At 36.2% G+C, this 25,732-nt stretch overlaps 3 protein-coding genes across 5 annotated transcripts; all 3 read right to left on the reverse strand.

The window, feature by feature from the left end:
* Nucleotides 1-2,937: 2,937 nt before the first annotated feature.
* Nucleotides 2,938-24,896, reverse strand: LOC113116112 (cathepsin S-like). 2 transcript variants are annotated; one of them, XM_026284023.1, is made up of 8 exons: nucleotides 6,561-6,695; nucleotides 5,654-5,779; nucleotides 5,302-5,424; nucleotides 4,986-5,138; nucleotides 4,445-4,669; nucleotides 4,072-4,237; nucleotides 3,859-3,961; nucleotides 2,938-3,706 (listed from the first exon to the last, which is right to left on the reverse strand). In XM_026284023.1, exons 2-8 carry the CDS (start codon nucleotides 5,774-5,776, stop codon nucleotides 3,607-3,609), a joined length of 993 nt encoding a protein of 330 aa, XP_026139808.1. In that variant the 5' UTR covers nucleotides 5,777-5,779; nucleotides 6,561-6,695; the 3' UTR covers nucleotides 2,938-3,606. The 2 variants fall into 2 exon arrangements, with proteins under 2 accessions (XP_026139808.1, XP_026139809.1); XM_026284024.1 differs by lacking the exon at nucleotides 6,561-6,695 and adding an exon at nucleotides 24,772-24,896 and having other exon boundaries at nucleotides 2,943-3,706.
* LOC113116111 (cathepsin S-like) lies at nucleotides 11,093-20,255 on the reverse strand. Its single transcript, XM_026284022.1, has 8 exons — nucleotides 20,105-20,255; nucleotides 18,972-19,103; nucleotides 13,175-13,297; nucleotides 12,831-12,983; nucleotides 12,496-12,720; nucleotides 11,680-11,845; nucleotides 11,441-11,543; nucleotides 11,093-11,273 (listed from the first exon to the last, which is right to left on the reverse strand). Exons 2-8 carry the CDS (start codon nucleotides 19,098-19,100, stop codon nucleotides 11,174-11,176), a joined length of 999 nt encoding a protein of 332 aa, XP_026139807.1. The 5' UTR covers nucleotides 19,101-19,103; nucleotides 20,105-20,255; the 3' UTR covers nucleotides 11,093-11,173.
* Nucleotides 20,732-24,907, reverse strand: LOC113116113 (cathepsin S-like). 2 transcript variants are annotated; one of them, XM_026284026.1, is made up of 9 exons: nucleotides 24,772-24,887; nucleotides 24,060-24,068; nucleotides 23,853-23,978; nucleotides 23,481-23,603; nucleotides 22,399-22,551; nucleotides 21,770-21,994; nucleotides 21,370-21,532; nucleotides 21,155-21,257; nucleotides 20,732-21,011 (listed from the first exon to the last, which is right to left on the reverse strand). In XM_026284026.1, exons 3-9 carry the CDS (start codon nucleotides 23,973-23,975, stop codon nucleotides 20,915-20,917), a joined length of 987 nt encoding a protein of 328 aa, XP_026139811.1. In that variant the 5' UTR covers nucleotides 23,976-23,978; nucleotides 24,060-24,068; nucleotides 24,772-24,887; the 3' UTR covers nucleotides 20,732-20,914. The 2 variants fall into 2 exon arrangements, with proteins under 2 accessions (XP_026139811.1, XP_026139810.1); XM_026284025.1 differs by lacking the exon at nucleotides 24,060-24,068 and having other exon boundaries at nucleotides 24,772-24,907.
* Nucleotides 24,908-25,732: the final 825 nt, after the last annotated feature.

The following is a 25,732-nucleotide window of genomic DNA, read 5'->3' on the forward strand; positions in this document are numbered from 1 at the left end:
GTCCCCACTGGATGCAACATATGGCTCGTTTGTAATGGATTTTATTGTTTTTGTCTTGTCTCACCAGTGTTCTGACCGGGACATGCATCACAGTATTGGTGAGGGGCGTAACATTTCCATCACACGCTTGAGGCATTCGGCCAATCACAATGCACTGGATAGCTGGCCAATCTGAGCACACCTCGCTTTTCAGACCAATTTGTTTTTGTTAAAATCGATGCCAGAAAGGCAGGGCATTGAATAGAAACAATAATGTACAGTATGTGTACAGTAAAATATGTGTTTTTTTTTTTTTTTACATTTAAACCCCATAAACACATTTCATTTCACCAAATACTGTTTCTTTTAGTAACATCATATGGACCCTTTAAGGAATATGTAATTTATTTCTGTGAAGAAAAAAAAAAGTTAAATGTGTTCAAAATAGTTATCAGTTTGCCATGATTTAAAAACCAAGTGTGAAAAATGTCTAAAAACCAAGTTTTCATGTTACTAGATTTTTAACAAAAAATAAATTTGTATCAAAGGGGCATTTTGCCCCACAGGTGAGGTAAAATTTCACCCATAGTCTGACAAAGCAATTTGCTTTATACATTTACAGCAAAATCAGATTAAAGGCAGCTTTACCTTAAAATGAAAATAATAAAGAAATTATGAACTACTACATTATAATAACCTATTTGAAAAATATTATTAGCTAAATCTAACTGGGCAACTAACTAGCTATACTATATGGACAAAAGTATTGGGACTCCCCTACTAATGAACAGGTTTGACTACTTTATAATTTCCATGAGTACAAATATTAACGTTCAGGCATATTCTAGGGAATTGTGTGCTCCTAATTTTATAGCAACAGTTTGAACAGGACTCAAGATTGATTCAGTCAGTGTAGAACAATTGGACTGGTCTGCAGAAAGCTAAATCCTAATCCCAACTCAACATCTCTGGTGTGAATTTAAATGCAGACATTGAGCCAAAAACTCATAACCAAACATCAATGACTTGTACATACACTATATGGACAAAAGTATAAGTATACCCCGTTCTATAGAACAGAAAAACGCACTTCCAATCTGTGGCAACAAAGATGGAAACTGAATTAATGTATTTACAAAAAAATCTAATCTCTGTTGCAACAGTTTTGGAAGTGTCTAAAATGACTGTACCCTTTACATACAAGTCATTTGTGTTGTTCGGCAATTAGTTTTTATTACCCCTGATTACCCCTGGCTGATTGATTAAAGGTGTATTTGTTTAAAATAAACAAAAATAATAACTTACTCAACTGACCTGGGGCCTGTACCATGATGGTAGCTGAACAAATTCAGAGTTACAGGATTAGGTTCATCAACTTTCTTTGTCAATTCAGGCTTTGATCCTGAGTTTGTGGAGCGCGTGCACATGAATGTGTGACATCACTGGCGAACAGCCAATCACGAGCCTTGCAATAAAAAGCAAGTTTGATTTACTTCTCGCGAGAGACCCAGCGAGATTCAAAACTAAAGGTTAAAGGTTTTGCTAAAGGTTAGGAGATTGAAGAATATGACAAATTTAAATGTCATATTAAAAATTAAGGAGGACTAATAAAATAAATGATCTTGCTCCATCAGTGTAGTCACAAGTGGAACTTGTCAACTTAGTTTATACATTTGAAAATATATAGTGATAGAGACTTGAACATGTAAGTTAAGATTTGTAATTTTTAAAATAGTTCAATCTTTTGATACTACAGCTTATTTATATTATATGATCTGTATACATTAATATTTATTTAAAATAATTTATAATAACTGTTCAACTAAATTTGCTTGTGTGTAAGAGATAAATAATAATATGAATCACAATAATTATATAAATCATAAAATGACTTATTACTCATAAATGAGTTATTATCATTAAAGCCAGACTTCTATTTTTAGTGACCTTTAATTTGGAGCAAGATAAACTGGAGTGACTTTGTGTCAGACATGTGTCACTTCTCTCACATCTGATTGGTTCACCTTCAGTTTGAGATCTTGAATCCAGAACATAACCTGCCCCGGAGCAGGTTAGCCGTGCAGCGTAAGATACCATGGCAACGAACACCGATTAAAGCCGAGCTACTTTCATAGTACCTAAAACCCAGGGTTGACGGAAACTAAGCTGAAACATAGCTGGCTAGCCACCTAATCCAGCTTCATGGTACAGGCCCCAGTTTACATTTATACAACGAGTAATCACATTCTTAAATTTAAAATGTCAACACAAAAACAAGATAAAAATGTTATATTTATTTTAAATTAGTAAAATACATTTGGATTTTTAAAAGGCAATGGAAATGGAAAACTATACAGAACACACATTTACAACTAAGAATAGGGTAGCACTTTATTTTACAGTCCTGTTCCTCGTGTACATACTATGTACTTATTATAATAATTACAATAACTATGTAACAACTAGGTACTAACCCTGAACCTACCCCTAAACCCAACTCTACCCCATGTAGTTACCTTGTATTACCAGAACCTTCTTTTTTGTACAGGTCAGGTCATTGTAAACTCCTGTGGTGGACAAATGCCAGGCTTCATAAAACCACCACTGCAGCTCTTGTTGCTGTAACTGGAGGAACAGTCCACCAGATTCTGAGGTCAACCAGCTTTCGTGTGGTCTTCATCAGCTGACCTGCAAGAACCTCGACCGAGCTGAATGCCCAACATGAACTGCCCTGATAGAAGAGTGAAGCATGAGAAAGCTACTAAAACAGGAACAACTTCATGACTTTTTGAAAGTGCAGAAACAGCATTTTGACCAATCATTCTTTAATACTTGGTTTCTGAATTTCCAACTCATCACATAGGAAGTTACAGGAAAGGGGAAATAATTTCCCTCAAACACTGACTGGACAAATATACTGTATATAAAGGAAGTGAAATGAAAGAAAACACAATGATGGCAAGTGAGATTGTGGTCAGTTTACTTCACGAGAGCTTCACAAAAAACAGCATCTAAAATAAAAATAGACTCAAAGCTCTGGCACAGGAATTTTATTTTAGCAAACTTAACTGTTGGATCATAACATAGGCTGACTGAATTAATTTTCTCAAGGAATTCTTGGCATCTGGAGATCCACTTATTAATTGTTCAGAGAAACAGACTCGAGTTTTCTTTTACCAATCACTTATTTAAAATCTATTTCTGCTGGTGTGAACATCTGTGTCATTTTATGTCATTCTCTCCCTTTTGTTACCTTATGAATGTGGCTAATCAAACAAAGGTGTAAAAATCACAGCAATCTAAATGTCAATCATAACTGGACATTCTGTGCTGATCTTGAAAAATCCTTTAATACCTCATGTCAAACTGTTCGTTGTGATGTTGCACTGAATAAAACCAAGTCATTTGTAAATATACTGAGTAGAGTGAAAGCAATTTTTCTTTTAAAGGTTCACAATAGAGAGATTTCATATTTATACTGTAAGACATTCTTAAAATACATTTTGATAAAAAAAAAAAAAAACAATGGAAATTTGACCAAAAAAAAAAGGATATAGAAAACTCATTTACAGGTAAGAAATTTACACATTTCTTATCTATATTCCTAGATTTCAGCATGTGTTTCAGTTACATAATCGGATAGGAGGCGTATGAGGCGATGCCGCACATGTTGTTCTGGTTTCTGGCCATACGGATGTAGCCACCATCTCCAAAACGGGTACCCCAACTGTTCAAGCAAAAATAACTATTAGCATATTTATTTATTAATCTCAGTATTTTGTCTGAAATAGATGTTCTCTTTTTACAAGACTACACTGGGTATATTTCAAAAAACAAAATCAGATCCAGTCAGTTCATAACAATCATTCTGATTTGTACCTGTTTTTGACCAGCCAAAAGTCCTGTCCAGCAATCGCACCGTATCCCACAACCAGTACTGCATGGTTTGTGGTTTTGCTGCAAGATGGATCATTGTAAACTCCTGTGGAAGGATGTGAGATTATAATATTATTAGTTTAAAAGATTATAATAGCAACCAATGAAACAGGCTTGTAATCAGCCTGCCTGAAATGTGATGAGAGAAATACTCACCACTGTGGTACATGATAAACTGAGGGCGGGTGGCATCAATGGACACTGAAATTGGCCCAATGTTGGCAACAGCCTGCTTCAGGGCCTCCTCATCTCCTTTACGGACAGAGTAGTACTTTCTGCAGCTTGCTGCACGCTTGGATGGATCATATCTGCATGTCCCTTGCTTTAGGACACATTTATTTATTAGATTATATTCATAATAATGGGTTGAAGCATTTTTATTTTTTTAAATGACTGAAGCACTGACAAATCCAGCTTTCTGAATACAATCTTGCAGTGACAGTTCCTGACACTTCTAATATAAAATGTTTCTACGATGTTTTGTAATTATCACTTGTTTCTCCTTCAATTTGATGCACAAACAACTTACCACTCCTTCATAATGGTAAGATGACTCCGAGTCTATTCCTCCATTATCAATAACATACTGAAAGGCAGCATTCTTCCAACCACCATTGCAGCCCTCGTTGCCATAACTGGAGGAACAGTCCACCAGATTCTGAGCACTGAGGTCGATCAGCTTTCCTGTGGTGTTCATCAGCTGACCTTCAAGAGCCCCAACAGCGCTGAATGCCCAACATGAACCACATGCACCCTGACAACAGAGAGAGAATTATGATTAAACTACTAAAACCAGGAAACACAAGAACTGTGAAATACTTACACTTTTTGACTCCAAGCTAGATATAATTACAATATAATGTGAACCTGAAATTCTATAAATACTTTTGTCTCAGGTCTTTCAAACTAAGCAAAAAGAGCTGTCCTGAGACATAAAATAAAACTCATACAAAAAAATCGAAATAAGAAAAGCATTTTGTTTCTGTATAAAAAAGTGTGTATATATATATATATATATATATATATATATATATATATATATATATATATATATATTTGTATAATCTTACCTGGTCCTTCACACTGGAGACATATCCCTTCTCTCTCCAGTCCAGAGAGTCTGGGACAGAAGCCCCAGGAGAGGCCACAAATTCTGATGCTTGCCTCTTAAAGCCAGGGGGGACACGAGTTGTGGCTAACGTTTGCAGGATCTCCTCTGTTGTCTGTGTATCAACAACAACAAAAAAAAGATAACATTTTTAGTTTTTAGATACTGCCAGCCATTTTTTTAAGCAAACTGAATGTATATGCATACAAACAAAAACCCCAGACAAAGAAATACAGTGGAAAGGGGGAAAGAAAGGGACACTATATTCATGTCCTTACCATGTCTCCCATGTGGTTCATGCCCAGGTCATATGAATGCAGGCCCATGGAGGCCTCCAGGTTGTGAAGAGTGATAAGTTCAACGTTTCTCTCCCACAACTCCCTCCTGCCCAGTTCTTCAACCTGCCAATATAAACAAAATAAATTCCACAGTTTAATACAGCAACATATACAACTATTGATTTCACTGGTCATAAATGAAAACATTATTATTTCTACAACAAATAACCCCATAAATCAAGCATTACAAGTCTGAAAAGAAACAAGGAAGAAATGGATGCATGAATGAATGCATTCCTGACAGAACATTCTTTTGGATCATCTGACAGATTAATGACATTCATATTCTCACTTTACTGGAGTAAATCTTGTTATGTGTCTTCTTCCACAACTCCCAGTGTTGGTCTAGATTTGTGTTGAAATGGGCCAGTGCTGCACTACAACACACGGCAAACAGCAAGCTCCCAAACATCATGGTCTGACAAGAACAAAACACAGGTTATAATTACTGCCATGCATTCAATATTTTGTGATAATATATTCTCATTGCATTATGTTGACAGCTGGCCGACATATAACACACAATATTAAGAGATTTTTCCAGTGAATGACTTCTGTAACTATATATAGTACCCTATATGTCCATTTATATGTTTATATCCATGTAAAGAAATCAGGGAAGTTGATTGGTTGGTTAGTATTTGGGGCTTTGAATTAATAACGATTTACTGAAAACGGGCTCTTAGTCCCACCTACTGGCCGGAACAGGTACTTCAATCTGCAGTGAGATGAACAAACGCCATTCACACGGAACGCATTTTCTGCTTTAAATATGTAAAATAAAACGGAAGAACACAAAACTGTCGAGACACATTTTTAAACTTGAAAAAGCAGAGACGCGAGGCGGAAGGGGACTTTTTTTTTCAAAGACGACTTTTGCTTTATGAAGTTTACAAAGCAAAAAAAAAAAAAAAAAAAAAACAACAACAAAAGCAGTTTCTCTTTTTCACCGCTAGTATAGAAGAAAGTGAAACAATTTAATTTAAAATCTATATTATCTGACGTTATCTTAAAAATATCAGAGGCTTTGGGCAATACACACTATCATTACTGCAATTATAACCCCAGGCAATGGCTTAATTAAAAGAGAAAGTGATAAGAAAGTGAAAAGAGAAAGTTTTTTTGATAGAAAACACCAACAAAAAAACACTTATTGAATAGATACAAGTGATGATAAAAGTAACTGATGTATCTCTCACCTGTGTACTCCTGTTAAGCTGCACTTCTGGCAACTGCACTGTGTAAAGGAGGTGATGATGAACGAGTTCCTGGTTGCTTTGCTTTTACTTTGTTCCATCACGTGCTAATATCTGCCTATTGTCATATGACACAGCTGCCAAAGGTAGCCTACCAAGTGTTTTTTAAAACTCTTCTAAACTCTTTTTGTTTGAGTGAACATCTGAAAAATGCAACTTGCTCAAAAAGTTGGGCAACTTTGCTTAGGCACTTTCCCACTGAGAATCAGTAACAAATTTCTGTCTGGATATTTTATATAATTCGTGGGACCTGAATACCTGTTGATGTCAACATTGCCCAAAGGTCCAGAGTGGTGGGGTGCGAGGACTGGACTGCTGGTGTAGAGTAGAGCTTGTTGTTTGTTGTTTCTCTGAGCAAAAATGCAGACATGGTTTTGTTTACGCTGCACGATGCAACACAATGAGTAAAAACACAGTATAAATCATTATAATCTGTAATTATGTCCCCACTGGATGCAACATATGGCTCGTTTGTAATGGGTTTTATTGTTTTTGTCTTGTCTCACCAGTGTTCTGACCGGGACATGCATCACAGTATTGGTGAGGGGCGTAACATTTCCATCACACGCTTGAGGCATTCGGCCAATCACAAGGCACTGGATAGCTGGCCAATCTGAGCACACCTCGCTTTTCAGACCGATTAGTTTTTGTTAAAATCAATGTGTTTCAGAAAGGTGGGGCATAGAGGAGAAACAATAATGTTCAGTATGTGGAAAAGACTGTGTTTTTTTACCTTAAACCGCATAAATACATTTCATAACACCAAATAATGTTATTTAGTAACATTATATGACCCCTTTAAGGAATATGTCATTTATTTCTATGAAACAAAAGTTAAATGTGTCCAAAATAGTTATCATAGTTTTAGTGACAATGGCATGATTAAAAACCAAGTATGAAAAATGTCCAGAGTTTTCTTGTTACTAGATTTTTAAGAAAAATTACACCACACTTGGCAGCTAACTAACACTATATGGGCAAAAGTATTGGGACACCCCCTACTAATGAACAGGTTTGACTACTTTATAATTTCCATGAGTACAAATATTAAAGTTCAAGCATTTAATGATATTCTAGGGAATTGTGTGCTTCTAATTTTATGGCAACAGTTTGAACAGGACTTAAGATTGATTCTGATTACCCCTGGTTGATTAAAGGTGTATTTGTTTAAAATAAACAAAAATAATAACTTACTCAACTGACCAGTTGACATTTGTAAATATACCAATGAGTAATTGCATTCTTCCATTTAAAATGTCAACTCAGAGACAAGATTAAAAATGTCATATTTATTTTTTTTAAAGGGGGGGGGGGGGTGAAATGCTATTTCATGCATACTGAGTTTTTTACACTGTTAAAGAGTTGGATTCCCATGCTAAACATGGGCAAAGTTTCAAAAATTAAGTTGTACATTTGAAGGAGTATTTTTGTTCCCAAAATACTCCTTCCGGTTTGTCTCAAGTTTCGGAAAGTTTTTTTCGAGTATGGCTATGTGTGACGTTAGATGGAGCGGAATTTCCTTATATGGGTCCTGACGCACTTCTGCCGGAAGAGCGCGGCTCCCATATAAAGAGGCTGAACAGCACATACTTTCACTGATCAGAGCGAGAGCGTCGCGAAAAGTCACAAAAGAAGTGTGTTTTTGGTTGCAGGGCAAGACAACCCTGCACAGATTACCAAAAAAAAAAAAAAACAGCATTTAGGGACCAGTTGATGGAGTTTATTTTTACAGAGCATCAGCAGAGTTGTGTAATTGTTTTTGTTTGTTCCCCGCATTTCGAAGATGCGTGTTCACAAGGCCCAGTTTGACGACGGATTTGCGTATCGTTTATTTCTTAAGGATGATGCAATCCCAAGGAAAAAGGGTCACGGTCGTGTGTTGGAACCGCAGGCGGTGAGTAAAACTGCTTCAAATATCTCTGCCTCCTTGTTAGTGCGTCCCTCCCATGCCGGAGACCCGGGTTCGAGCCCCGCTCGGAGCGAGTCGTTGCTGCTGCTGCTTTCGTTCAGTTTCAGCCTCTGGATCTGATTCTGGATCATAATAAACGGCTGAATCTGACTGTAAGCCATGGTTTGTTTTGGATGATGGGTTTTCCCTCATGGCAATGTCACAGCTTCCACATGCTCTCAACGCAAAAGCCTATTCGCGCTCGTGATTCTTTAGCTCCGCCCACACGTCACGCCTCCAGCCGGTCGTGTTTTTCCGGGAAAAATCGGTACAGACTATCTTTCTCTTATGAATATAATAAAACTAAAGACTTTTTGGATTTATGAAGGATGCAGTACTACTCTATATGTACTCAAGATTAACAGGTGATTGAGTAAAAACGAGCATTTCACCCCCCCTTTAAATTCATAAAATACATTTGGATTTTTAAAAGGCAATGGAAATGTAAAACTACATACAGAACACAAATTTACAACTAAGAAATTAGACCATAAAACAGTAAATTTCATACGGATCGACTTTAACAAGCCTTTGAGTGGATACATTTCAAAAAACAAAATCATACACAGGTCAATTTATGGTCACAAAACTTCACAATCACTCTGATTGTTCCTGTTTTCTGGTCCCGCAATCACTGGTTCACATTTTTTGTACCGGTCAGGTCATTGTAAACTCCTGTGGTGGACAGATGCGAGGCTTCATAAAACCACCACTGCAGCTCTTGTTGCTGTAACTGGAGGAACAGTCCACCAGATTCTGAGGTCAACCAGCTTTCGTGTGGTCTTCATCAGCTGACCTGCAAGAACCTCGACCGAGCTGAATGCCCAACATGAACTGCCCTGATAGAAGAGTGAAGCATGAGAAAGCTACTAAAACAGGAACAACTTCATGACTTTTGAAGGTGCAGAAACAGCATTTTGACCAATCATTCTTTCAGCATTTTGACCAAACATCACATAGGAAGTTACAGGAAAGGGGAAATAATTTCCCTCAAACACTGACTGGACAAATATATATATTAAGGAAGTGAAATTAAAGAAAAAAACGATGATGGCAAGTGAAACTGTGGTCAGTTTACTTCATGAGACCTTCACAAAAAACAGCATCTAAAATAAAAATAGACACAAAGCTTGAGCGGATATTATTTGGCATAGTTTCAAACAGACCTGCATCTCTTTGCTTCATATTAATATAGCTTCATAGGCTATATTAATTAAACAATTTGTTGTCAAATAGAACAATAAAACATGATGAATAAATATTACATTAAATATAGCTGCAAATAGCAATTTAGGGGCCAAGCACAAAAGGGGCAAAATGAGGAGCTAAGCATGGCACAGAGTGTTAGACCTACTGCAGCAATGAGTAATTAAAGCCATTCATGGTGATTTTAGTCAAATTGGCTGGAAAATCACAAATTCAACCTCTAGTAATATTTTAATGGGTTATCACTTTTGAGCAAACAGGTGGTTTTGACAGGTGGTCAAATAAATGTGCAAATATTCTGTGAAGTTACAATGGTAAAGTTTGGTGTCAGTATGTCAAATCTTTGGAGGGATACAACCTAAGAGTCATTTTGGCATCGTGCCTCAAGCTTGTTGCAACACAGTACAAAAATGGTTTTGTTTATCAACACAAAATTCATGACCTTTTGTCAGCACAGTCTTTAGACGATCTGACTAAACTTTGTTGAAAATCGGACCAACTGACTGGGAGGAGTTTGAAAAAGTAGGTTTTCAACAAATCAAAATGACAAATAGTAAGTTCGGCTGACTTTGGCAAAACCTGTATCTATGTTCTTGTCATGACCGAGTTTCTTTACAATAAGCTAATGTTATGACAGGTTATAATCATTTTGAAAATGTAATTATTAATGTTTAATGAATGGTTTATTGCTTTATTACAAATAGGTGGCGCCTTGCCGAAACTATATGCATGTCTCTACAAATATGATGCAGTTATATTTTAGCTGTGTCATATAAATGACACCAATACAAATGTCATTTAACAAACTTGATTGTTGGATAATAATTTGCACTTACAGAATTAATTCTCTCAAGGCATTCTTGCTGGAGATCCACTTATTAATGGTTCAGATAAGCAGACTATAACGGTAGCAAGTGTTTTTTTTTTTCTTTTACCTATCACTTATTTAAAATCTATTTCTGCTGGTGTGAACATCTGTGTCATTCTCTCCCTTGTGTTACCTTATGAATGTGGCTAATCAACCAAAGGTGTAAAAATCACAGCAATCTAAATGTCAATCATAACTGATTATCTGTGTGCTTATCTTGAAAAATCCTTTAATACCTCATGTGAAACTGTTCGTTGTGATGTTGCACTGAATAAAACCAAGTCATTTGTAAATATACTGAGTAGAGTGAAAGCATATTCCCTTTTAAAGATTTAAAAGACAAAAAAGGAAAGAAATAAAAAAGACGGATTTAAAATTCTATATTTATTTAAGACATCCATATTAGGACATTTTTAAAGACAACAGAATTGGGGGGAAAACATATTTAACAAATTTACAGTTAAGAAATAAGATTATAAAATAATACATCTTGAATCTTATTTTGATATATTCATTATTTTAACAGGATTTCAGCTACATAACCGGATAGCATGGGTATAAGGCAATGCCGCACATGTTGTCCTTGTTTCTGGCCATACGGATGTAGCCACCTTCTCCAAATCCAGTACCCCAACTGTTCAAGTAAAAAACAACAATCAGGATTTGTTTAGTTTTTTTCCATCTTAATGTTTTGTTTGAGACAGATGTTCTTTTTACATGCCTTTCTGCATGTACATTTCCCAAAACAATATCGGACCCAGTCAGTTTATGAACACACAATTTCAACAAGTCAGCCTGTACCTGTTTTTGACCAGCCAAAAGTCCTGTCCAGCAATCGCACCGTATCCCACAGCCAAAACTCCATGGTTTACATTTTTGGTGCAGGATGGATCATTGTAAACCCCTGTGGACAGATGTAAGATAATGTTATAATAGTTGTCAATGAAAAAAAAAAAAAAAAAACATTTCAACCCTAAATTTGTAACCTGAATACCCTGACATGGTAATCAGTCTGAAATGTACAGGGAAGAAATTCTCACCACTGTGGTAAAAGACAAACTGAGGGCGGGTGGCATCAATGGCCACTGAAATGGGCCCGACGTTGGCAACAGCCTGCTTCAGGGCCTCCTCATCTCCTTCACTGACAAAATAGTACTTGGTGCAGTTTCCTGCACGCTGGGATGGATCATATATACATGGCCCTTGCTGTAGGACATATTTATTTATTAGTACAATATATTTATTATGATAATGGATTGCAGCTTTTTAAAAATGTACCAAACACTGATAAATCCATCAATGTAGAGACCTGACTGCATAAGCATCACTCAAATCTCACAATAACAAGTCCTGTTACTTCTAATATGTGACCTTGGACCACAAAAAATGTCTTAAGTGTCAATTTTTCTAAATTGAGATGTATACATCATCTGAAAGCTGAATAAACAAAGCTTTCCATTGATGTATGGTATATTAGGATAGGACAATATTTGGCCGAGGTAGAACTATTTGAAAATCTGGGGAAAAATACTGAGAAAATAACCTTTGAAAGATGTCCAAATGAATTTTTATCAATACATATAAGTAATCAAAAATAGTTTTTATATATTTACGGTAGGAAATTTACTAAATATCTTCATGGAACATGATTTTTACTTAATATCCTAATGATTTTTGGCATTAATTGTTTTTTTTTTATTTTGAACCAGAATTTAGTTTTTTAGGCTATTGCTAAATACATACCCCAGTGACTTAAGACTGGTTTTGTGCTCTAGGATCACTAATGGAATTTACTCTCATCATTTTTTTGTTTGTTTGTTTGTTTTTAAACACATGGACCCACAGAAATAACATACCACTCCTTTATAAGGGTAAGATGATTCAGAGTCAATTCCTCCATTATCAATAACATACTGGAAGGCATCAGCCATCCAACCACCATTGCAGCCCTTGTTCCCGTAACCGGAAGAACAATCCACCAGATTCTGTGGACTGAGGTCGACCAGCTTTCCTTTGGTCTTCATCAGCTGACCTTCAAGAGCCCCAACAGCGCTGAACGCCCAACATGAACCACATGCACCCTGACAGAAGACAGAAAAGCATGATAAAACTACTAAAACAGGAAACATTTAGCATTTATGCTACATATAGATATAACAGATTTTATTCAAAATATGCAGTATAATCATACCTGGTTCTTCACACTGGAGACATATCCCTTCTCTCTCCAGTCCACAGAGTCTGGGACAGAAGCTCCAAGAGAGCTCACAAATTCAGCTGTTTGCCTCTTAAAACCAGGGGGGACACGAGTCGTGGCAAATGACTGCAGAATCTCCTGTGTTGTCTGTGAATCAACATAACACAATAAAGACAATCTGAGTTACTGGTGATTAAATCGTCAATTGTTTTTCAGGGCATCTATTATAGTCTATGCAGGTGCTATTGAAAAGTAAAAATTCTCTAAGAAAGTACCTAAGAAATCACAAAGAAATGCAGTGTAAAAGGGAAAAGGGGACACTGGACTCATGCTCTCACCATGTCTCCCATGTGGTTCATGCTCAGGTCATATGAATGCAGACCCATGGAGGCCTCCAGGTTGTGAAGGGTGATAAGTTCAAGGTTTCTCTCCCACAACTCCCTCCTTCCAAGCTCCTCATCCTGCCAACATAAACAACAGACAATGAAAAAAAAAAAAAAGGCAACTTCAGCAACATTCAAGCAGCAACTTTCTGTGTGCGCGATATCTCTTTTTTATTTTGTGCTTGAATTGTTTTAAATCACTTTAATGTTTAAACCAACAAGACTCAAAAGACATGAGAATGCTAAACTTGGAGTAAGCTTAACTGGCTCGATCATTCAGATAAATTATTATAGTTTTAAGGGTCTAGGGCCCACCTAAAAAGAGCCAAGAACTGCCCTGGAGGCCTGTTTTATAAAATACACAAGGATTGTCTGCGTTGATACTGCCATACATTGAATCCTGATTTGAGGACCTTTTCTGATCCCATCCCCGTCTCTCTCTGTCAGTTCTGATCTATCCTGTCATAATAAAGGCAAAAATGCTCATTCACCTGCATATGCCTAGATTACTCCTGACAACAAAATGTATATATTTGAACGACTTTCATTTACAGATGAAGAATATAGCTGTCATACGTCATTTATGCACTGAAGAAAACAACGTCTCAAACAGATTCTTTCTTATTCCGTTGACTCCACAAAGGAGCATAGGGCCTCAACAATTTTTTGGGCAACTCGACAATCCAGCTGCCTTTTTCCTTTTCTTCCGTGCATCGTCTCCAAGTCTGTTTTGGCCTACACCCACTCTTCTCTTTCCTTGTGGGTTCCACTCCAGTGCAGTGCCGGTTTGGTGACATTTTCAAGGTTCTTGCAGAGAGTGTGACCTATCCAACCCCATTTCCTCTTTCGTATTTCTTGTTCATTTGGGGCAACTGATTTGTTTCCTCCCACAATCTGGAGTTTTAGATCTTTTCTGGCCATCTGAAATATAATATATAACACAGGCAATTGTTAATGAAGGTCTGCAGGTTGTTTGTGGCTGTTTTTGTTAGCATCCAGGTTTCAGATCCATAACGAGACTGCTTTAACGTTTCTACTGAAGATGCAGACTTTGGTCTTCCTGGAGAGAACTGTTGATTTCTAAATGGGGTGTAGGGTGTTGAAAACATGTCTGGCTTTGTTGAAGCGGCTCGTAATGTCCTCATCCGCTCCTCCATCTTTGCTATCCACTCTACCAAGGTAGCTGAACTTATTTACATATCTGATGTCCACACCATGTAGTTGAATTTGCTCCTGTTGTTTGAAGTTAATCTTCATGGTGTTTATTTTGAAGCTAACTTACTTTTCTTTCTCAGAGAGCCAGATTGGGACCAACGGATCCCTGTGTTGGGTTTTTCTGTAAAACTTCAAAAGCACTTCAAAAGATTCTGTTAGTTTTCCTTTATGTATAACCTGGCATGAGGAGTAGCTGTACAACTGCTGGATAATGGAGACAAAATTTGGTGGAATCCCATGGTGTGCTAGTCTTATTGTAGCGGATGGTGAAGCATGTTGGTTGTTATTTAAACTACTGATTTCAAGGACTCTGGTGGTATGCCGTCTGGACCTGCTGCTTTGTCTGCTTTCATACTGCCTTTGTGATCTCGATTTGATGGGTAGTTTGGTGTTAAAATCTAGTAAGCAGTCTGCTGGAAATATAGATGGGGTTTGCTCCGGAGGAGATATAAGGAGAGTTTCTTCTAAACAGCGAAAATTTACTCAGTGTCTGCCATGGTGGATTCGATTTAATCTATGATTGACGTTAAGGGCTGCTTAAATTTGTGAATCAACTTATCTTGACTCATTGAATTTGGATCTAATTAGTGAGATTGTGTGAACTTAAATAGTCATCTATGGAACTGCTTAAACCCTGATTTATTTCTTATTTCAAGTCAGTTGCTGGACTTTAATCACTGCTTTTCTTATCGTATTTTATGAAACAGACCTCAGGTCAGTTTCCAAGCATACTTTGCCACAGTAACTGAACTCAACTGAACTTTGGAGTAGGCGTGGTTTATATTGTGCAAGAGCATTGGAAGGAAAAGATTCATGAAGTCTTGCAATTCCAATGTTTCACAAATTAAATGTGTATAAATCCGAAACAAGATTTCATCTTGCAGCAATTTCACGTCGTCAACTGTAATGTGAAAGTTCCTGTTAATAATCTCTCACCAAAGTTTGCCTTGTGAGAATTTTGAATGTGTGTCACTGAAAACCGTGAGCGTTATTTTAAACTGTTCATCATATTGTTTTAGTTGATATACTGCTAAGTTATATTTTGACTAATATAGAGTATGATATCAAATATTGTGCTAAATTTGCCAAGTATGATCACCATTACAGAACTGCCGTGACTCAACATTTTTCCTTTGAGCTGTTAGCATTAATTTCACATTTTGTACTATTACTAATTAATATTATTTGCTGTAGAACCCCAGTCAAGAATTATACACACCACATAAACAAGATCCATTTGCAGTAACAAACATTCATAGACATTTTGTGGACCTCTGCATTTATTCTCATCGGTCAGTGTGCATCAGTGGACCCGAGAATACAGCTCAGTGCACAAGTTCACATTTAAACAGAAATCTGAATGTTTCCTGCGACTGTGAAAAACAACCAGGACTGTTGTAATCATTGTTTCTCCATACATAATTGCAAGATTGTGTATCCTTGAAGTCTAAATCTGTGGTAACCATTAGTGTGCAGTTATTATTTGTGTAAGCCTACATCCTTATATGGACATTTTATTTGCATCTGTAATATCTTTAAATCAGGAGTATGTGTGTATATTAAGCTGATCTCTTGATACTAAGCCTCTAAAATAGTAAATCGGTAAGCCCAATATACAACTGCCTGATTTATTACTCTCTTGGTCACTGGACATCTCTTTGTCTCTAATACAAATTTCATGCAAAATATTAATTAACTTCCACTTAAGAATGATCTATTCCTAAAATACCTTTAACATCCCATTTTCTTCCTAATTTGCTCAACATTTTCTTTGCATTTAAAATCTCACATTCATCTGTGTTCACTTTCCTCTTAAGAAATAATGTTTTATTAAATTGTGCTTGTCCTAACCGTAGTCTTTTATAACTGAATTCTTCTGTTTTGTTTTTATAGTTTTAAATTTACTTTTTGAATGCTGTAATATTCGTTTTTCCTTTATTATCTGAGTCCCAAATCTTTTGCCATTGATTATTAATGTTGATTTTAGTTAATGTTTTCCCTCCATTTTTTAAAGGGAAATATCTATTTTGTCGTTAAGATTTAATACTTTTTCGCTAATTTGTCTTCTGTTTCTTTCCCTTTAATTCCTTTATGTGCTGGTATCCAACAGAATTGAACATCTATTCATAATTTGGTTAAGTAGTGCGGTGTATATTTCTATTAGAATGTTATCTCTAGTTGTTTTGTTGGTAATAATATTCTGTAAAGCTGCTGCCAAGTCTGAATAAAATACTGTCTGGTATATGAACAATAAAATGTTCTGTCTGGTTTGACTTCCTCCACCACTGTAAACCATTTCCTGAATCTTTAGGTCCATCAGTATAGTTGTAAATATCCATAACAGTTTTTATTTATGCATTGTACCAACCTATACTGACAAAAAAAGGTATTTTTTAAAAGATTTATTTTTAAGGTAAGTGGTTGCAATCAGTTTATTTTAGCTACATTTAAATAAACAAATTTAGTTTTTTTTTTTGTTTTTTTTAAATGTAGCTAAAATATATTGTTTGCAACCTCTTACCTTAAAAAAATAAATAATAAAAAATTGTGTATTGTAAAAGTGTATTTCAGTGTATTGTAATTTTTCATTCTCTAACCATTCCTTTTTCTTTTCAATCATATACATGTTCTGGGAATATTTGAATATATGATATTTGCTGAAACAAATGTATTTATTCATTCCATATTCTTGAACTTTCTTATACATGCATATATTCCACCCAAAACCTGTTTTTAATTTTTTTTAATCACAACGATTAATCTCATTCTCCAGTTGTAACCAATAAGAGAGAGGTAGTTTAGTATACCTTAAAGGGATAGTTCACCCAAAAATTCATTCACATCAAAAATCATTTACTCACTTCATGTCACTCCAAACCTGTATCAATTGCTTTCTTATGCTGAACATAAAAGAAGATATTCTGAAGATTGCTGGTAATACAGGTTTGGAATGACATGAAATAATTACAGAATTTTCATTTTTGGGTGAACTATCCCTTCACAAACTGATCAGCTCCATGCCACACCGAATTTAGGCAGTAATTAAAGCAAAAGGAGCCCCTACCAAGTATTGAGTACATGTACAATAAATGAACATACTTTCCATAAGGACAACAATTCACTAAAAATGTTTTTATATTGGTCTTATGAAGTATTATAATTTGTTGAGATTGTGAATTGGTGGGTTTTTGTTAAATGTGAGCCAAAATCATCACAATTGCTTTAGAAATTAGTTTATGTAGGGTCTTATTTTTATATTTATTCATTACATTTTTTGAATGCTCCTGCTAAATACACTATTGTACCTGAAAATAAAGCACTGTTTGTTTTATTTGTATATTATGTGTAGTTGTAATGCGTATCCTTGTCATTCTTCTATCTTTATTATATATTTTAAAAAAAACAAGAACAATGATTTTTATCTTGGCCCTCTTTGGCTTAAATATCTGTCATTCTTTTATTTTGTTACGTTGAAAGGCTTTGTCTTTATAATAGGGAAATTAGTTGGGCTCTAGACAGCTCAGACAGCTTACAAAATAGTAAAACCAACATGACAAAGAATTGTGATAAAATCATGAATCGTGATATTTAAAAAAAAAAAACGTGCTATGATATTTGTTCATTTTTTTCCAAGTATTACAAATATATTTAATTTTAAATTATGATATAAAAGTTCTTAAATAAGCCAATGAATCAAAGAACAAAGGCCTTCTGTAGCGAATTGATGTGTTTTAGTAAGAAAAATATCCATATTCAAAATGTAATAATCACTTTAATCTATCTTGTGCTCACTGTGGTAAAACTGAAGCAGTTCTGGGGAATGACGTATGAGGTCGGCGCTGCACTTTTGCTCTAAGACGGTTTCATAAAGCTTGTAAAAACTAAAACTAGCTCCTAAATCTGTGAAACTTTAGGAGTAGTGAAGAGGACTCCCAAGTTACTAAGACCGAGCAAAAAACTCGGTTGCTTGCAATCTTCCTAAGAATATATACATTTTAGAAACATTTGATGACAATGAGCTTTTCAAAAGGTATCACCTTTGGTTATCCCAACTCCAAATTTTCCTTTGATTATATCCTTGTTTCCCTTAACCAGCTGGACAAGAAGTAACAGCTGTGCTTGTGTCCACTTTGATTTTCTTTTACGTTTGCATGTCTTACTATCAGCCATGATTATTCTACTCTGCTAATTAAACAGCTGCTTACATGCAGATTCACTAATTATTAGAGGCACACATGTAGGCTGACAATTAGCTGAACATATAATTGTTTAATAAATGACACACAGCCAGCATTTTTAAACCTTTATTTGAAAATGGCAACATAATGTTGCCCTTGGTCCTTACTGTTAGACTTCTCTCTATTCCTTCGTGAAAGTTTGTCTCAGCAGCTCTGTGAATAGGTTTTAAGAAAAACCGCTTAGCTAAAAACTTATACTAATATTTAGGAGAACTGTTAGTTGAAAGACAAAACGTTTTGTGAATATGGGCCCCAGATTTGGATCATCTGACAGAGGCTTGTGAAAATCATATTCTTACCTTACTGGAGAAGTAAAACTTGTTATGTGTCTTCTTCCACAACTCCCAGTGCTGGTCTAGATTTGTGTTGAAATGGGCCAGTGCTGCACTACAACACACGGCAAACAGCAAGCTCCCAAACATCATCATGGTCTGATGAGAACAAATCGCAAGTCACGCATTCAAACATCTGTATTATTTTCTAATATATTCTCATTGCATTATGTTGACAGGTGGCTTTTAAGTCATCAGCCACATTATGAAGAGATTATTTCAGTGTGTGAGACGATACATACACGCACATAACTAGACCGGTGAGCGTGATTTACAACATGTTTCTGGATCAACATCCTACATTCCAATCAACCAATCAGAATTTAGATATAACTTTTCAGGAAATATCTGTTTAAGGCTTCATTGCCCACCGATTTTAGGAATAAAGTATGGGTAAGGTTAGGCTTAGGGGTAGGGATTGACTTAAGTCTATATTTTCGGACAATAATGTTGATCCAGGAAAGTGATCAAATAGACTACTGTATCTCCCACCAGCTGGATAAAACCGATATCGTTCAGTGTGGATTTAAAACTGCAGTGAGCTGAACGAACGAGACGTTCACACAGAAAGCATTGTGCTTCAAAAAGCAAACAAAATGGAACAGAGCACAGACTGTCTTGACACATTGTTTAAACTTGACAGCATTTTAAATACGTGGCGTAAGAAGCGGAGTAGCAGAAAGACGACGCGTTTAGAAAAACAACGTTTTCTCTTTTTTAATCACAAGTACAGGGCGAAGAATTCGGTGCAAGCTGCTATATTAAAATCTACGTTGGCCATCTCATTGTTATAACATTAATCCTCAGAAAGATCATGGACTTTGGACAACCCAAAAGAGTAGCTAATACAAATCTCTTAGAAAAAAAAAAATACATTGTCCAGATGAAAAGAGAAACTTTTCTTTAGGGAAAACAAAATAAATACACGTCAAAGGGGTAGAAATTAGTTGACGTCTCAAATGGAAAACATTTACAATCTCTTTTACAAGTTCTCAATAGAAGCAGTAACCACTTTAATTAAAAGAAAACCCAAACTTTCATTAAAAAGATTATATCCATAAATGTGGGGAAAGAAATAAACCTGATGTGTCTATTCTCACCTGTGCACTCGTGAAGCCACACTTCTGGTCGTCTGTGGTGGCGATTATGAACGATTTCCGGGTTGCTTTGCTTTTTATTTTGTTCCATCACGTGCTAATCTATCCCTATTGTCATACGACACAACTGTCTTTTTGCATTGCAAAACCGAATACACCACCCATTCTAAAATCTCATTCTGCTAAAGGTGAACATCTTTTTCCCCTTCACAGAGTTGACCATGATAGGCTGTGGATCAGAAAATGGGTCTCCTTAGCCACATACACACACACACACACACACACACACACACACACACACAAAACCCACACAACCCAGCCTTTTAATGTAGTTCATTTAATATTTCTACAGCAAAAAAAGGGATACATTTTTTTCCAAAGAATAAAAAAAAAAAAAAAAAAGAAAGAAACCCCACACAAAAAAACAAACAAACAAACACTAAGTTAAAAATCATGTTATGGTCACTTAAACAATTTGGGATTACCACTTTGAACACATGCTTCCATGTGCGATGTTAAACCAGGATGACACCGTGGCTTCTCTTCTGATGTGACCAGGTAGGTGGATGGCATGGTCCACATTTATCCAATAATTTAGACTGTTACCATTCAGGTTACATTAGTTATTGCAAACATTTCCAAATACTACATGTACTCTTTCCTCTTAAGTTAAGCCAAACAAAACAATTTTGTAAGACTCATAAAACACATTTAGACATATTTAAAAAGACAACGTAAAAACCATATATAAAACATGCATTCAAAGAAATTAAACAACAAAACAATGAATTTCTTGTTTTTGAAATGTTGCAGCTACATAACTGGAAAGCAGGCATATTCGGCAATGCCACACATGTTCTTATTTCTGGCTATACGGATGTAGCCACCATCTCCAAAATGGGTACCCCAACTGTTGAAGTAGAACAAAACAAATCCGTTTTTGTATTTTTCTTCAATTTTGTTTGTCATAGATGTTCTGCTTTTACAAGCCTTTGAGGGGCCATACTTTAAAGTCAAAACAAGTCAATTTATTATCACAAATCTTAATTGTACCTGTTTTTGATCAGCCAAAAATCCTCTCCAGCAATCGCACCATATCCTACAGCCAGAACTGCATGGTTTACTTTTTTTGTACAGGTTGGGTCATTGTAAACTCCTGTGGTGTACAGATGGGAGGTAACAAGGTAATAGAACACCTTACAAGCCCCAATTATAAACATTTGAGATCTGGTAATCAGTCTGATAGAAATGCAACAAGAAATGCTCACCACTGCGGTACAGGACAAAGTGAGGACGGGTGGCATCAATGGCTACTGAAATGGGCCCGACATTGGCCAAAGCCTGCTTTAGGCCCTCCTCATCTCCTTGAGGAACAAAATAGTACTTGGTGCAGTTTGCAGCGTGAGATGGATTGTATCTGCACTGCCCTTGCTGTAGGACACATTAGACCCATTAAGGATTACTGTATTTGGGAGGAAAAAAAAAAAAGCCACACCTCATACTCAAAACTTAAAAGTACAGAAATGCTCCAAATCGGTATGGCACAGACTGTGGAAACAGCCTGGTCACTTCTAATGTGATGTCAAACAACTGTGCCCTTAATATTTTCCTCATGCAATTACTTGATATGCAGGTTTTATTCACATGGACCCCTAACACACAACTTACCACTCCTTCATAAGGGTAAGAGGACTCAGAATCTATTCCTCCATTATCAATAACGTACTGGAAGGCAGAACTCATAAAACCACCATTGCAGCCCTTGTTGCCGTAACCGGAAGAACAATCCACCAGATTCTGTGGACTGAGGTCAACCAGCTTTCCTGTGGCCTTCATCAGCTGACCTTCAAGAGCCCCAACAGAGCTGAACGCCCAACATGAACCACACGCACCCTGACGGAAAAGAGAAACATGGTGAAACTATGAAAACAGGAAACAGGAACTTAACTGCTTGTGAAGCTACAGAAACAACATTTTGACCAATCCGTTTCTGGTTGCTGGTCTATGAATTTCCAAATCAGAGGAAGTTACATAAAAGGGGAAATAAGCTCCTTCAAACACTGACTGTACAAACCAAATGAAGGAAGTGAAATTAAAGCGAAAGAACAGCAATGTTTTCTGACAGAATGTGGTCAACTCACCACCTGACATCATAAGAGAAACATCTGAAACAACCAAGCCATTTTACTTCGTAAACAATCAGTCCACCGACTATAAAATTTGCTTCATGCTAGATAGAAATACACCGCTAATTAAGTGGATCGGTTAGCATAGTGTCAAAAGGATTACATTCACACCTGCATCTTCACACTGGAGACATATCCCTTCTCTCTCCAGTCCAGAGAGTCTGGAACAGGAGACCCAGAAGAGCCCACAAAATTCACCGTTTGCCTCTTATAGTTAGGAGGGACACGAGTCATGGCGAATGATTGCAGAATCTCCTCTGGTGTCTGTGAATCAAAGTGACAAAAGGAAAATCAGGGCAGGATGAAGTTGTTATAGTTGCATAGTTTACCAGTTATAAAATAAAGCTAATGTTTTCAGTAGAGAAAACATGAAAAAATATAGCCCTGGTGGCTTCAGGTAAGTGCAAAGTGGGCACAGGCATTTAACCCCCCTCTTACGGTCTGGTTGTTAGTCTTACAGCAATGAAAGGGTTACTCTAGAACATCAAAAGTGCAATACACAGAAAAGGGATGACATCCAAAACATTTAGTGGGCTATACAGTGCCTCTCAAACGGGTCCTGGAGGACCCCCTGCCCTGCACATTTTGTACGTCTCACCAATCAAACACACCCAATTTAGTTATTGCGGACTCTAATGAGTGGAATCAGGAGTTACACAAGGAGACATTAAAAAGTTGCAGGGAAGGGGGGCCTCCAGGACAGGTTTAGGAAGCACTGATTTAGAGGAATTCTTATACAGTAGGTCATTATGGTAATTTAGAAAGTCTTAAAACAAATGATAAAACCATACTGACAGTGGAGTACGCCAATTTTAGCTATGCATTTGACATTATAATTGATAGAAACAGAAAAAGGATCAGGCTTTGAATTTATGCTATGACCAGAGGACAACTTTAGTATTACAGCCTTCATATCATTCTCAGTGTCCAGAGATCATGTTGACAGTATGGGAACTGCATGAAAAAACCAGGGTGTGCATATAAATACACTGTTTTTTTTTTTATAACCCAAATTAGCTTAGCTCCGGTTGGGCAGAACACTTACTGAAATGGTGCGCTACAGAGCTTTTTGAAAACTTTAGACTAATTAAAGGGTGTACCGCAGAATGATAAGGCAATATTGCATGCCAGAAGCAAAACTGGAAGCTGCTGCATGCAGATAATCAGGAAAAAAAAAAAAAACCCAGACACACCATGTCACCCATGTGGTTCATGCCCAGGTCATATGAATGCAGGCCCATGGAGGCTTCCAGGTTGTGAAGGGTGATAAGTTCAAGGTTTCTCTCCCATAACTCCCTCCTGCCCAGTTCTTCAAACTGCAACAAACATTCACATCACAGGGATCACACGTGACATCCTTCACTGCATTTAAAACGGAGTCGTAAATATACATTTCAATACATGGACAGCATCAACACCACTTCAAACTACACAGTAATAATGAATCCATTCTTTAAAAAAAAAAAAAAAAAAAAAAAAAAAAAAACGGCATTATGAAAACGAATCCAGAAGTAAACAAAGATTAGCTTTTGGATCTTATGGATGCTTATGAAATTTAGTCTCACCTTAGTAGAGTAAAACTTGTTATGGGTCTTCTTCCACAACTCCCAGTGCTGGTCTAGATTTGTGTTGAAATGGGCCAGTGCTGCGCTACAACACACGGCAAACAGCAAGCTCCCAAACATCATGGTCTGTCAAGAACAAAACGGCCCATCAGTTACTGACATGCATTCAAACAAACTGAGAAAAAAAAAAAAAAAAACACAACCCACCTGATTTTTCTATACAAAAGGAAACGGGAAAAGAAATGGAGTAAAAATAAGTGAATAGAATAGAAAAATAGAAGTAGAACAAAAAGAAAGTCAAGTTTTGTAAAACTGGTTGAGGAAACCTAATAAGTGATAAGACTTCATAAATTCAGACATTTACAAACCCCCAAAATGCACTGTACTTATGTAAACTATGATTCTTCCTGTCTTATGACAGGAAATATGCCATCATATCTCGGGTCGTTTTACAAGACCAGTTTTAATCCAAAAAAAAAGTATAGATTATATAATAATAATAAATAATAAGTAGATAAGAGCTTAAGTAGATCGATTAATAAAGGGAAATGGCAATTCTAAAAGGCTGACCACTCAAACTAGACAAGAGAACACACTGGCCAGAATAAGGAAGAAACGGAAGTCAAACTAACACTGGTGTTTGATCGACTTCATCGGATCCTTTATTCCACGACACATACACGACAATTAATATGATTTTTGAGCGTTTTCGCTTTAAACCTAAAGTTACTACAGACGATTAATAATACGCTGGAATTCATTTTAAAATCGCTTTGAGGAAGTGTTCTCATAAAACCAGTCCCCACCTGAATTAAAACCGAAAGAGAAACTTTTTTGGGAGGAAAACCCGACACAAGGAGACAAAAGATTAAACAAAAAAGAGAACAAAACAAAAATGAACTCGTGGGTTTCTTCTTACCTGTTCACGAACTTTAAACAGTAGGCTACTTCTGGTGGTCTCTCGAGGAGGTGATGATGAACGTCTTGGGTTCCTGCTTTTATTTTTTTCTATCACGTGCTAATCTCTGCTAATTGTGATATGGCACAGATGTCTTTGAAAAAAAACCTTTAGCCTATATTTAATGTAATCAAATATAAAATTGGAATAATTTTTTTAAATTAATATAGTAAATAAAATATCATGTATTTTTTTATGATAAAAAACAATATTTCAAAAATATTAAGTTATTAAATGTCAATTAATCAAATGATAAAACATAAAAATAAATAATTATATTAAATAGTAAGATACATGGAAAATTGCAGTAACCTAAACATGTATCAGAATTTGATTTAGCTATAGTCTATTTTTGTAAATTTATATTGTTCAATAAATAAATAATAATAAAATATACAGCCTAGTTTTTAAGGGGATTTTCCAGCGCAGTTATTCTGTAACTGTAAAGAATCTACCAGCAGCAGTTCACAGCTGACCTGCTAACTGAACTGTTAAAGACAGATGTCATAAATACACCTCAATTTCAAGAAGTTGTCTAGGTAGGCACTAGGTTCTGAGTTTCGCATGTATCGGAAACCGAGAACGTTGCTTATCTACGTCCTTTTTCATATCATGTGTTTGGGTCGCCATCTAGCGGAATATATACTAAACACGGAGGAAGATATTCTTCAAGCGAAGATTTTTACTATTTTTACTTTTAGACGAAATATATAATACTTGATAACAACGTGATAGTTGAAACCTACATCCGCAAATACATTTTTACATGATATTTTAAAGTTTACAGGAAACAGGAAGACGGCCAGAGGAAATCATGTGGTTAAACATTAGGCTACTCAAGCTCGCGCCCACATTTACATATAAAACACCCGCTTGGCTTGGTATCTAGCTTTGGGTTTAGGTCTTAAATGAACATGTTGTG

Source organism: Carassius auratus, chromosome 16 (genome assembly GCF_003368295.1).
Source record: "Carassius auratus strain Wakin chromosome 16, ASM336829v1, whole genome shotgun sequence".
NCBI classification, from domain to species: domain Eukaryota; kingdom Metazoa; phylum Chordata; class Actinopteri; order Cypriniformes; family Cyprinidae; genus Carassius; species Carassius auratus.

Excerpts from the sequence above, each read along its gene's own strand:
- LOC113116112 (XM_026284023.1), bottom strand. The coding sequence starts at position 5,776 with ATGATGTTTGGGAGCTTGCTGTTTGCCGTGTGTTGTAGTGCAGCACTG. Across the intron at positions 5,425-5,653 it reads ACAAGATTTACTCCAGTAAA|GTTGAAGAACTGGGCAGGAG; the intron begins GTGAGAATATGA and ends TTATATTGGCAG. Across the intron at positions 5,139-5,301 it reads TGAACCACATGGGAGACATG|ACAACAGAGGAGATCCTGCA; the intron begins GTAAGGACATGA and ends GTTGATACACAG.
- LOC113116111 (XM_026284022.1), bottom strand. The coding sequence starts at position 19,100 with ATGATGATGTTTGGGAGCTTGCTGTTTGCCGTGTGTTGTAGTGCAGCA. Across the intron at positions 13,298-18,971 it reads AGTTTTACTTCTCCAGTAAG|GATGAGGAGCTTGGAAGGAG; the intron begins GTAAGAATATGA and ends TTATGTTGGCAG. Across the intron at positions 12,721-12,830 it reads TCTCCAGTGTGAAGAACCAG|GGTGCATGTGGTTCATGTTG; the intron begins GTATGATTATAC and ends GTCTTCTGTCAG.
- LOC113116113 (XM_026284025.1), bottom strand. The coding sequence starts at position 23,975 with ATGATGTTTGGGAGCTTGCTGTTTGCCGTGTGTTGTAGCGCAGCACTG. Across the intron at positions 22,552-23,480 it reads TGAACCACATGGGTGACATG|ACACCAGAGGAGATTCTGCA; the intron begins GTGTGTCTGGGT and ends TTTGATTCACAG. Across the intron at positions 21,012-21,154 it reads TTTTGGCTGATCAAAAACAG|TTGGGGTACCCATTTTGGAG; the intron begins GTACAATTAAGA and ends CTACTTCAACAG.